The 14,050-nt window shown below is 42.0% G+C and overlaps 1 protein-coding gene across 1 annotated transcript in view; it reads right to left on the minus strand.

The window, feature by feature from the left end:
• Positions 1-14,050, minus strand: part of TM6SF1 (transmembrane 6 superfamily member 1) — a 24,961-nt gene that overhangs the window by 4,468 nt on the left and 6,443 nt on the right. Inside the window, exons 4-6 of the mRNA XM_018576688.1 lie at positions 12,393-12,496; positions 10,295-10,377; positions 2,482-2,601 (exon numbers count right to left, since the gene is read on the minus strand). Coding sequence (XP_018432190.1) covers positions 2,482-2,601; positions 10,295-10,377; positions 12,393-12,496 — 307 coding nt within the window. The remainder of the gene's footprint in view (positions 1-2,481; positions 2,602-10,294; positions 10,378-12,392; positions 12,497-14,050) is intronic.

Here is a 14,050-nt window from a genome sequence, read left to right on the forward strand (position 1 = left end):
CTCTATAGCTGATGGTAGTCATTATTGCTGGGATTTATAGTCCGCTATAGCTGATGGTATTCTGCATTGTTGTGTAATGTATTGCTGGGAATTGTAGTTCTCTAAAGCCAATGCCATTCTGCAATGCTGTACAATGTATTTCTGAGTTAGTGGCAGAACTACGAGGGTTGCAGCAGTCATGCACGCGCACAGCCCTGACGTGGCATCCCTCCACTACCAGTGTGCTTTACATTTCCTGAAACGATAAATACATTCACACTACTGTTACATGGATGGCAAAAGTGGCAGACGGGCGGGGAGAAGGCGGGGGAAGAGGCAAAGCGGGAGGGGGGTCAAGTTGCCGCACCATGGGCCTCTAGGTTGTACTTGCCACCTGGGCTAAAAGTTGCCAGTCAGCCCCTGGGGTACAGGTCATCTTAGTCACAGACACACACACAAAATCCAAAGGTTGAACTCGATGGACCTGTGTCTTTATTCAGCCGTAACAACTGTGTAACTATGAATGTGCACAGGGCTCACTGAAATACACATAGTTTATGATTTCATGTACATTTTCACCACATGCAAGAGTACTTAAAAACTAAACTAAAAGAAAAGCTATCAAATTGTTGTGTTCTTTATACATTTTAAATACAGGCTGTTAATGTAATCATATTTATACTGAATGGTTCACCATTACTTGGTATCTCTGAAGGTGGCTTGTGAGCTGTATGTGCATCACACTACATGCTGAGTTTATATGTAAAAATGGTGCAATGTGGCTTTCAGGTTGGTGGGTGTTGGGTGTGTTCTGATCATCCTTGTGCTAAGTCTGCATAAACCTGCAGCAGCCTCCAAGTCCCCACAGTTATGCCCAAATGCTGAGCTTTCTGATGGTCAAAGCTACAACATTTCCTGGTATTAGAAACTTGCCCATCTTCAACACATCAAAGTGATCAGCCAACAGGGAGGAAAAGGAGGGAAAGTCGGAGAGTGTAGGACAGCTTCAACACAGAAAGCACTTTGCCTTTCAAAATGGCCTAACTTTTCAGTGTAACGATGGGGGTTGAAGGTTGATGAAGGGATGTCCCACCAATAGACTCCCTGAGAGACATTAAAAACAGGTGGTTCAAAGCAGCTCTGCCACTGAGGGGAAAACACTTGTTGACGAGTATAAAGTACAGGCACATCCCTGCAGCAGCTTTCACGTTTCCACTGTTATTCCCAAATGTCAGGCCATTCTGACAGGCAAAGCTCTGACACTTTCTGGTAGCGTTGAAGCTTGCCTGTTCCCTCCCACACATTACTATTAGCCTTTCACTATGAATTGCACTAGGCAGTCAAGCTGTGATACTGAAGCCCTGCCTGTCAGAAGGGTTTGGCATTAGAGGAGAATTATGGGGAGAGTGAAATAAACTCATCCCCATAGTTATATGCTGCGATGGTGAGTTTTGGGTCACAGGAGTACAATCCTGTAACCCTAAAGAGAACTACGGCCAAAAAAGGTTTGACCATAGTTCTTTTTTAAAGCATAATGACCGGGACTTAAAGGTTTATGTAGGGATGTGCCTGCCCTTTATACCCAACAGGAAGGAGCTTTTCTTTATCATCCACTGAGGGAGATAGAAGTCTTAAACCTTCGGGTTATACTGCCGCTTCCAGGAGCAATGGACAATGGTAAACAAATGTTTGTTTAATCAGCACTCTTGTGTACAGTGCTACCAGAACTAGTCTCTATAAATTAAGGGGGAGTGCCATCTCTGGACTCTGCTGGACTAGCCTGGAAGTAGCCTTGAGTTCCACATAAGGTGATTTTGAGATCCCATTCTGGTAACAAGTTAGCCGTGGAGCACTTCTTCAGGTCCAGACTGTCAAAGCTTGCAATTTCATTGACGACTCACTCTGTGAGTAGGTCAACTGGACTGAGCATCAGGAGCTGCCTTATCTAACTGGATCACTGGGCACCTATAAAACTTCCACTTTCCTCTGATTCCTATGGTACCATGGAAGAGGTGAATGCAGAGGCACTGAGCACTGATGTCATCCACTTGGGGAAATGTCACACACCTGCTCCTCACTCTATTTTCTACCTTTCAGCACCAAGGAAGCACCTCACTACTGTTTCTCCTGCAGTGCAAAAAGCCGCATGTAACTGATCTTTGGTCTTTTTCTGCTGCTCATCTGCAGTGATTGAGGTCACCTCCAGCTATTACACCCTCATCTGCTACCAGCGGTAGGGTTTCATGAGTACCTGAAGCCTAGCCTAATACCCTGAGCATTGTGTTGCCTTACCACCATGCAGTTGCAACATGTATTATTCTAGGCACAGGGGTCAGTCCCACTGTTAGAGTGCCTCCAGCTCACACACTACTAATGGCTTCAGTGCTGCAGACAGCTAATTTATTAGGGCATGTGCACAAGTACATGAGCAATGAAAAACAGCACTTGATATGTAAAAGCTTAAAAACACACAAACACAGATGTACATGAGAAGAACCCTACCTGAGCTAATCCCCCGGCATGAATAAGAGTCAAGTCTGGCACCCAAGTACATCCAGGAACCAGCAAACCATACAACGTAATTAGATTGCATGGAACTGAATAGAACATATACACCAACATCTGCAAAGCAGAGAAAGCAGAGGCAGCAACATTTAGACACCAATGTATAACAGCTCCAGAGATAAATACTTTCTATGACCACAGCTTTTATATTGATTAGGGCAAGTTTGATGAGAACTTGATCAATTTGCTGATGTTACTCTATTCACATGGATGTTGCTTGTTACATACAGTAGAACTGATTTATGAAAGCATAAGAGAATTAGAGCTGCAAGGTAGTGTTGCATTGTGTACATTCATCCTTTGTGGCCAGAGGTTACTGAAACCGAAATGCCTAGGCACAATTAGGCTACATCAGTGTGTGTTGCTTAGCATGGCTATACCTCTGTAATAGAGTTATAGCTCCCGGCGCTCCGCTGTCCCCCGTGGGGGACTGGCACGGCAGGTCTCCCCTTATTGATCTGAGGGAGATCAGCAGGCTTCTAGCCGCTGATCTCTCCTCCGATCAATGGGCCCGGAAGTGATGTGTATTACATCACTTCCTGTGTCACTGTGCACATTCTCCAGCTCCTAGAGCCAGAAGAAGAAGAAGCAGATCTCTGCTTCATCAGCTTCTTTGGGGTCCCTAGGTGACATTAGCGGTCTGAAAGACCCCTGATGTCTCCATAAAGAGGACCTGTCACATCCTGTTTGCTATTACATAGGGAGCTTGTTAGTCCCCTATGTGATAGCAATAAAGTTGAGTGTAAAAAATTGTAAAAATTAACCACTTCCGGGCCGCAATACGACTATATATGGCGGCCCACAGAAGTGGTTAAAACAAGAACACGGCTGCTGCAGCAGCCTTGTTCTTGGTGTCATTCTTAACAGCCAGCAATGGCTGTTATTGTACAAATGATCCAGCGTCTATACAGCCACCGGATCGTTTATATCGAGCAGTTCTGTCTTTGGGGTCCCTAGGTGACATTAGGGGTCTGAAGGAACCCTGATGTCTCCATAAAGAGGACCTGTCACACCCTAACTGCTATTACATAGGGGGCTACATAGGGGCAAGCAATAAGGTAGGGGGCTAACAAGCAATTCCCCCTCTGGGGGGAATTTATCAAAACTGGAGCAGACAAAATCTGGAGCAGTTGTGCAGGGCAACCGATCAGCTTCTCTCTTCAATTTGTTCAGTTAAGGTTTGAAAATGAAAGAGAGAAGCTGATTGGTTGCCATAGGCAACTGCTCCAGATTTTGTCTGCTCCAGTTTTGATAAAATCCCCCTCAATGCCTTTCCCTTCAGCTATATTTTTTAGAATATTCATTAAAACTAAACTCCAGGCAAACAGCTAAATACATACTGTAGATTAGATAGAAATATGGCAGTTATTTTAGCCGACAAAGAATTTGCATTTCTTTCCATACATTCCTGAGATGTACACAGCCCTGTCTAGCAAGTCTTTCACTGCTGCAGTTTCACTTTCACTTACTGACCCCCCTTCTCACCATGTGACTGGACAGTAAAAGGAGGAGCAGCACACTGATTAGCTCATCTCACTGTCACTCTTCTCTCCTCCTATCAGCATATCATCTTGCAGCACAGCACCACTAATTGGCTCCTTGGGCTGGTTCTTCTTCCCCTTCTCTGAGCTCTCCTACACATACTGTACAGGGACTGCAAGAGGCTGATAGCAAGTCAAAATCAGGTATTTACACCACTTGCAATGTTTCAATCATTACATTACTGCATTGATTTGTTCTTAGATTGGTCTTTGGAGCTTAGAAAATGAGTATATCCTAGATGGGTCCTAGATGGGTCTGGGTCTTAGGAAATGAGTATATCCTAGATGGGTCCTAGATGGGTCTGGGTCTTAGGAAATGAGTATATCCTAGATGGGTCCTAGATGGGTCTGGGTCTTAGGAAATGAGTATATCCTAGATGGGTCCTAGATGGGTCTGGGTCTTAGGAAATGAGTATATCCTAGATGGGTCCTAGATGGGTCTGGGTCTTAGGAAATGAGTATATCCTAGATGGGTCCTAGATGGGTCTGGGTCTTAGGAAATGAGTATATCCTAGATGGGTCCTAGATGGGTCTGGGTCTTAGGAAATAATTTACACCACTTGCAATGTTTCAATCATTACATTACTGCATTGATTTGTTCTTAGATTGGTCTTTGGAGCTTAGAAAATGAGTATATCCTAGATGGGTCCTAGATGGGTCTGGGTCTTAGGAAATGAGTATATCCTAGATGGGTCCTAGATGGGTCTGGGGAGCTTAGGAAATGAGTATATCCTAGATGGGTCCTAGATGGGTCTGGGTCTTAGGAAATGAGTATATCCTAATACTTTCCTCCATCTTGTGGCCATAATGCAGTATTACATGACCTTCCACCTGACCAGGAAATGTACTAAAAACTTTCATTTGTTTTACCTCACACAGAAGCAACGTTCACGTTCACTCTGCAAATTGTTAATAAATAGACCCCTAAATGTCCTTTCAGAAGTGATTACCTGAAGTTTTGGATAGGCAGCAGGATCTCTAATATACGGTTCTTGCAATTGTGAATAAAAGCGACAGATATCAGAAGGACAGTCTAAGGCAATCTGCAAATCAATATAAAATTGTAATGAATAGTGTATTTTCACTCTCCCTGCAAAACTATCCTCACAATCGCAAACAAGGTAGCTAACTCATTAATTCCTGGAACATATGAAATACATAGAGCCAGTGAATGAGAGATGATAACAACAAGAAATAAAAAAAAATACTGCTCAGTCCCTGTCAAGGTCTGCTTTGCTCTAACATGTTTCACTATGTCCTAGAGGTCAGCAACACAGCAGCTGATGTGACTGAAAATGATTGTTGGCAGCTAACATTTTTTGAGATTTTCTGTTGTGAATGATAACATACAGTATGTTCCTTGGCTCAGTGTCTACTGTCATCTAGACTAGAATGACTGCCACTTCAGCCATACATTCGTCCAATCCTTCTGTTGGTTATACGCGTTGCACTTGTGGATATTCATTTATTTATGCACATGCCTGTATAATGTTAATTATTTACTGACAAGAAGCTGATCAGTGCGCTCCTGTGTTATTTTCTTCAACATTCTGCTTTCAGTAAGTTGTAGGTATGCTAATTATTTCTAGTCCACTTTATTTATGCTAATTATTTCTGGTCCACTTCTTGGAACCTGGTTAGGGAGTGTCAAGAAAGAAAGCAGAATTTAAGACTGGGCATGATCTAGTAGTTGGTTCAAAGCAGTCTGTACTGACCGGAGAAACATCTAATAACATTTTGGTATTGCTTGTCTCTAAGCATGTATTGGCTCAAATGACTCAAGGGACTTCTCTATACACTGTCTCTACTCCACAGATCTCAATGGTGTTTAATGTATTTATGATACTGAGGAGTGACACCGAGTCTTCACATGCAAACAACTAAGCAATGCTACAAAACACTCAATAATTGTAAATGTAATCTTGTATTGATATGGGTCAAGTAGCTCATATGAAAGTCTGACTACAATAATCTGCATATATTTAGTCTTCATATGTGCTGTGTTACATTCATTCTGGATGTACAGTTGGCTACACAGGTATCAAAGAATTTAAACAAGGTTTTAATTTCTCTGAACTGATAACATAATTAACACTATTATTGCTCTTATAAAGAAAATGTAGTTTATTCTCAGGCAGTGCATATCCTGATTTATTATCAAGGCATCTTACTTCAAGTAAATGTTTGTATAACTTTCACAATGTTATCTGCCTGCTTTGCCATATAATTAAAATCGTACTATATATATTTACAGATTTGTCATTCAACTGCACAGTGCAATCACTCTGTCTATATTCATCCATAGTGCTGTGAATGTCTCTAACCATATGAATTTGCTCATGGTGAACCCATAATAACATATGTAAGTGTGGGTATGCACCAGGAATGCACCGATACTGTTTTCTTGCCATCGAGTACAGATATTTTTCTTTTGGTACTCGTTGATACCGAATACTGATACCGGCATCCCAAGGTAGCGTGGACCCGGCTAATCAGGAAGCCGGGTGGTGCGTCATGACCTGCTACCTGGCTTCCTGATTGCCTGGGAAGACGGTGTTCAATTGGAAGCACACCAGCTTCGTGCTCCCTAGCGACACTGCAAAGCCAATCAGGAAGCCGGGCCAGTGGGTCATGGCCTGCCGCCCAGCTTCCTGATTGGTTAGGAAGCCAAGCTGCCTCAAAGTGTTTCTAAGCAGCGTGAAGCTGGCTTTCTAGCCAATCAAGAAGCCAGGTGGTGGACCATGACATGTCGCCCGGCTTCTTGATTGGCCGGGAAGCTGGCTCCATGCTCCCAACTGGCACTGCTGGTCAGAGGGAATCTCCATCTGACCAGAAGTTCCGGTATATCGGGATAAGTATTGGAGCATTTGGGCGAGTATGAGTACTCGCCCAAATGCTCAGTATCGGCACTAATTTGGATACCAGTAATGGTATTGATGCATCCCTCGTATGTACAAAATACACACTTATATTCTTTATCCATCACTAAGCCATAACCAGTTTAACCACTGATACAATGATATTGCCATGCAATGATTACATGACTCACCATTCCACGGAATACACAAAAGATACTTGCAGCAATAAGGTACAAAGCTAAGAGCAAGTCAGATGGTCTCTGGAATATATTTTTCTTCTGAATATTTTGTGTTGCCTGCAAAGAAGAATATAGACTAATGTTAATGAATGACTTGTCCTTTAGGATGCATATTTCATATAAAAATACACGTGAACCCTAATTAAATTAAATAAAGTTTGCTAAAGCCACGTGTATCATAAACAACTGTATTTCAAGCTATTTAACCTTTAAACCACTTCATTCTTTGTTGCATCTCAGTGCTGCTAATCTTCTGCAGCTTCTTTGAAACCACCTTCTGTCTACATGTATGTACTCCAGCAAACATAATGCATTTCTCAGGGCAGGTTTCTTGATAGCGACAGCAAAGGACCATGCCTGTGTAATGTGTGTGGAAACGACCACTAGTAGTCTCAATTGGAAGCCTGGGAGAAAGAGTGACAACACACCAGAACAATTGGGAGACACCCTATTACAGCAAGGGCCTGTACAAGGTCTTTCATGTTAGGAGTACCAGTTATGCAAATGAAAGCTGCTACAGATTTAAGAAATCTGTCATTTTAATGTACCGGTAATTTGAAATTACTTTTACATGTTAAATCAATTTTTCAAGGATGTGGTTTAAATATACCTTAACATCCTCTGATGGTACTAACAGCTTCAACAGAGCTAATGTATCTAATGGAAAACTTCATAGCACAGGCTTCATCAAAAGTTCTGGTATCCCATCAACTGCATAACCTCAGGTGCTTTTCAGAGGGGGCCCAATAAGGGGCGCAATAAGCCAATTATGCTGCACATCTGTTATGAGCCAGAGAGTGCAGGCACAATGCAGCTTCCCTGAGGGATGGTCTGTGGTGAGGTATTCAACCCCAGAAAGGTGGAGGGTGCTTAGTAGGCATCAGGAAAACACAATGGTGGGAATTCAGTAAAGCATTTACAGCATATCCATACCTCCTAACTTTCTGAAATGGGAAAGTGGGACACCCTTCAGCACAAAGAGTATAGCCAAACGACACATTTACTGCCCCAACCCCAAGTTACATGGATCATAAAGAGTTAGAAATGACTAGCTTAACCCACAAATGGATGAGAAAGATCAGAGAGGTAAGGGAGCAGACTCCCCAATTGAAAGAGGAGATTGCTAGAATTGTCCTTTATGTGTATATTCCACTGAGAACACATAGCTAAGGCAGCTAAGATGGCAACAATTCTGAATGGCTTAGTATAACAATATCAATGGCATTCGGCATCTTTCGTTACATCTCTGAGAAGACAGAATAATCAATGTTAAATACATTACCTCTATAGGCGGGTTATGAATAACAGACGGCTGATTGTAGATCTTGAATGCAGCCCAGAGTGGAAGGCAAAAATATGGAAAGTTTAGGAGAATTGTCGAACAGATCCGTGTACCATATTTCCCTGTAGAACAGAAAAAACTATTTATGTTCAGTTTGTACTGTAATAAATATGCGCAGTAAAAGTAATAACAATACATCTTCTGCATTTCTATGATATAAGCAGTGTGATTCTGTTCATGTGTTACCTAGATGGTAAGCATGAATATGTGCAGGGTTATGTTACCCATAAGCTTCTGGTAACTGCAAGGAACCCCAGCAGGATAATCTCTGCCTGGGACCACAATGAGTTCCTGAGAAACCAGTCACTGAGCGCCAGCTCTGGCACATGGAAGGAAAAACAATGAGAAATGTGCTGCTGGTGGGATTGTTTTTAAAGTGTACCTGTGTGCCCAGCATGGACAAAGCACGGGTTGACTTTCAAGCCATGAAATGCAGAGGAATGATATAGTTGTTGAAGTCCTCTACTGTCAGTGGGTGATTCAGCTCACTAATAACTAAAATATTAGTTGTTGAAACAATTAACCTTTTGAGTTCAGACCAAATTAAATTATTAGATAAGGGTCAGTATCTTACCCAGGATGTAAAAGGGGCAATGTAGGATGTAGAGACAATGCAGGTATACGTTTATGCTTAGCAGTAGTAGAGTTTCAAAACATTTTTTATTAAGTCCTAGATGACTAATTCGGCAAAAATTCACAAAAACATTATCACCTCTACTATCGCCAACAATGTATTGATATCTCCTACCCCCTTGGCTAACTGTATAACGCTGCCTCCTCCTACCTTTGGCCATTTACAACAGGAACCATCAAACTGTGTCCCTAGGATTTCACCCAAGGATGGGTGAAATATAAATACACCGTACACTCTTCCACCAAAATAATAGACAGATTATGCAGGAATAGCACCATTAAAGTGACATTAAACCCTCAGATTTTTTAACATAAACCAATACTGTAATGTGCGCCTTACTGTAATCCATGGTAGTTTCCCTTCTCTTTGCTGCGCTTCCTTTTAAATCCTCATGTCTTCACATGCTTGGGGAGAACTTCCCTTTGCAGCTGACTGCCTCTTCCTGTAGTGCTGGCTCAGGTTGCAAACCTACATACAGACACCATGTATCCATTCCTGAGACAAGGCAGTCTGCTGCAAAACAAAACTTCTGCCCAGCATGAGAACAGATACAGATTTAAAAGAAAGAGCAGCAAAGAGAAGGGAAACAACCATGGATTACAGTAAGGCACACATTACAGTATTGTTTTATGTTTAAAAAATCTGAGGGTTTAAGGTCACTTTAAGGACCTGGGTGGACTGCACTATACTGACAGAAACTTGCCATGTCAGCGGCTGTGTGCTTATTCTGTAAGGTAAGCTGTGCTGCCATGGCTAGTGTTAGCTATCAGAAATCCGGTCCATACGGTGGGTTCACACTGTAGCACTGTGTTAACCTGCGTTATGCCATATCCTAACGTGTGTTGTGTTAAGGTAGCTCATTTATTTCAGTAGGCTGCCCAACACACCTAAAAGTGCTTGCACAGCAATTCATGTTAGTGCTTTGCTGCGTGTTATGCTGTGTTGTAATGCAAGTGCCTAAGAAGGTACATTATCGTGCCATTCAGAATGAAAGGCATCTCATCACACCAATGTACATAATGTTATCATACATTGTGGTAACATACACATTAGCGCAGCTCAACAATGTAAATGAGACCTTTGCGTTACTCAATTTTATTAAATTTGAACTATTATTAGCTACCTGTTGTACTTACCTGCAAAGTTTCCAGGAATGAAGACAACCATACTCATTATAATAGATCCAGTCCAATAAAGGCCAATTGTCCTGTAGTTTTGACTGCAGAAGGAAACAGTAATAATTATCAGCTATATCTGTGTTGCTGCAAAAAATGGTGTGCATGTGTGCGTGCGTGCGTGTGTGTGTTTCTTCCTGTGTATTACACCACATCACCACCATTTCAAACTATGCCATACAAATATTATCCTCTGTTATCATGTTGGCAGAAATATTCAACTCAAGGCTATATGATTTTACAGGGCCAATAATGGATTTATTCCTGCACTGTCGATGTGAAATCCTTTGTAATTGCTCCTCGGGTAAAATGTTAGCATTCAGATTGATTTATTTCCTATGCTCCTCAGCGCCACATAGTGGTCATAATTCAGTATTACAACATGACATTTGGAAATACATTCAACTCATAAAGAAAATATAAAATAACATTCATTTTGTGCATCCATTCAAACAGAACAAATATTCACAGAGATTTGCAGGGTCAATGGTTCTGCAAAATGTTTATAAATAGACCCCTAGGTGTGTATAGATTTGTTTGGTATGTATTTGCTTGGTTTGTGGACATGCATACTGAGATACTCCAAGGGGTCTATTCACTAAGCTGCCGTAGGCAGCCGAGTGAAAGACCGACCTGAAGTGAAGTGAGCCGAACGCTGTTCGGCTATTCACTTCAGGCTGGTACGGCTGATTTCAGCCGTACATCGGCTGAAATCAGCCGTACATCGGGTGGCTTCACGTGGCTTCGGGTCGGCCGAATATGCTCAGCATGTTCGGCCAACCCGAAGTGCAGGAGGAGTTCGACTCAGCCGATCCAACATCTGGATCGGCTAAGCCGAACCTCCGGCAGGCTACTCGCTGCTGTTCGGTCTATTCTTATAGATGCCGAACAGCAGTGAGTGAATAGCCGAATGCCGCTGAGCAGCATTCGGCTCGGCTGTTCTGCTCGGTCCCTCAGAGGGACCGAGCAGAACAGAAAAATTGTTTAAAAAGTCCAAAAGAATAAATAGGAAATGATTGTGCGAGCTAGCAATGACGGCCAGCTCCGCCCAACAGTTTTCTATTGGCCGGCGGTTCTGCTGCCATCAAAAAAAAAAGAAGAAGAAAAAACTCTCCCGGGCGCTCTGGGAGCCTCCCGCTCCCGGCCGCCAAGGAGAGAAGCACTGATTTTTCTTTTTTTTCTTTATTCTGACACGGAGCCGTGTCAGAATAGAAAAACAAAACAAAACAATTTTTGCCCATAGGAATGCATTGCTAGATTCCTATTGGCTATTTCAATTTGCAATAGCCAATAGTAAACTAGCATTTCACCCGCCCTCTGCTGCAGTTCTCCATCAGGTCCATCAGCAGAGGGCTGGCGCAATGCTAGTTTACTATTGGCTATTGCAAATTGAAATAGCCAATAGGAATCTAGCAATGCATTCCTATTGGCAAAAGTTTTTTTTTTCTATTCTGAATAGAATAGAACGGCTCCGTGTCAGAATAAAGAAAAAAAAAGAAAAAGCAGTGTATCTCTCCTTGGCGGCCAGGAGCGGGAGAGTTTGCTGTTTGGAGATCAGTGTCCCTGGTTAGCTGGTAACCAGGGACACTGATCTCTCTGCAAGTGACCGGAGCCACCCCTAATATCACGGCTGGCTCCGCCCCGCTGTCAGAAGCTTTCAACGCGTCTCAGCCGAGCCGAGGCATATGCCTTCGGCTCGACTGAGCCACTCGGCTAAGTTCGGGAGCCGTACGGGCTATTGTGAATAGCCCGTACAGCAGCCCTTCGGTTCTACTCAACCGAAGGTGTCCTGGGGCCGAAGTTAGCCAAAGGATCGGCCGAAGCTACGGCTAGATCCTTCGGCTGCTTCGTGAATAGACCCCCAAATGTACAACTAAAGATCACACAGACATTTTTTATTGGTTAAAAAAAAATCTCTTTGCCTTCTCAAATAATGTTTCCTGTATTTTCTTTCATACCTGATGTTGTCTATGAATAGGGGGTTAGTGTTAATTACAACTGCAAACAATTGTATATAATATATGTAATAGTTTTGCCACTCTTTGGTTAAACCACTTACTCCCAAGCGATCGCTGCAACCATAAGTAGGTACATCAGGTAATGAGCCGTGCCATCCCAGTAGCAGATCATGTGACCATGAGCTGTGTTCATATATGGCTCAGTCTGGGAAACAATATTACAATTACTATTTAACATGAAATATGTGTTCTGCATATTTTTTTGTGGCATCTGCATACAATTTATGTTACCTTTAACATACAGCATTAAGGGTATTTTGTTTGGTCACTATTTTTTACTTGACAATCATACACATTTAATTCTTCTTTTACAGGTAACACTTATTTATGGTAGCATTATATAAAACAAATTCTATTTAGAATGCTGCAACTTTTACAATTTACTGAAAGATACTTAAATGCTTACCTACAATTCTGATGTTTCTACATTCTCCAGGTTCTATTACATGAGGATTTCTTAAGCCAGTCCTCAGGGACCCCTTTACATGTCATGTTTCCAACATCACTTTATACAATCAAGGTGAAAATATGTTTCATGCCAAACACTGCTCTGCAAACACGTCCCTATATCAGTTCTGCAGCCACTGCTCCACAGCAGTGAGCTCTCCATGACTGGTGCGCAACTTGGGTTTTTCAAAAGGAGAAAAGGCTGTCCATTCTCTTATCTCTATAACAGGGAAGTGTGTGTGCTCTCAAAAGCCACTTTGAGAGAACCATCTTGGAAGAATAAAGATTTTCACTGCTGACCCATAATCAGACCTGGGGGATTCAGTATATTGGGCTTTACGTATGACAGCTTCAGAAATAAAAACTGTTATTTCTGCCCATAGCAGCCAATACACCTTCTTTATGTTGCCAGGGCAGATTAGAAAATGGAAAAAAAGTCAAGTGGTTGCTATAAGGCATCAAAGATTCTTCTCCTTTTAGGCAACAGCCATGTGTGAGTCTCATTGTTAAACTGCAGACTGCGGGCGAAATGTAGATGTTCAGAAAATTGGACAGATTTGGACAACATCTATGCATTGTAATGGGTTCAACAGAACACACCAGAAACCCGTACTGTATGCCTGGTGGACCTAATCAGCCTAATTCTCCATTCTTTTCCCAATGCAATGATAAGGTCAGAGCACAGATCACAACCTACTCTATAACTTTGAAGTTAACCACAGACATAAGATCGTGGTTGGGAGAAAGGACACCCAAACCACCAGGACAGTTGAGTATGTAGCGTGGAGGGGGGTCTGGGAACACACATTAATACACAGTAAGTGTAACTGTAATTGTAAGATACACCAGCCACAAGAGCTTAGCATCTCAACCAACAGATCCAAAGGGCAGAAGTTAAAGGTAGGCTCATACAATTACATATTCCAAATAAGATCCAAATAAGATGCAGTTGACCTTGTACACACATTTGAACAAAAGTGAACAGTTTGTGCTAAATAGCTGTTTAACAAAGTTGTAAAATCACAACTACTATTGTTGTTACATTTTAATATTTCTGAAAAACAACATTAATCTTTAATCTGCTCCAAATGTGCTAAAATATTTTCCATTCGGGATTTACAAGTACAATTAAATTAAATGAATCCATAGAGAGACTGCAAGATTTTATGAAAGGGCTCACCAGTGAAAGCTGTAAGGTGGATTAAAATATTTGACATTTTTTTATATTTTATAAAGTTTCCTATGAAGGAAG

Source organism: Nanorana parkeri, unplaced genomic scaffold (genome assembly GCF_000935625.1).
Source record: "Nanorana parkeri isolate BGI_ZX_2015 unplaced genomic scaffold, ASM93562v1 scaffold74, whole genome shotgun sequence".
NCBI lineage: Eukaryota > Metazoa > Chordata > Amphibia > Anura > Dicroglossidae > Nanorana > Nanorana parkeri.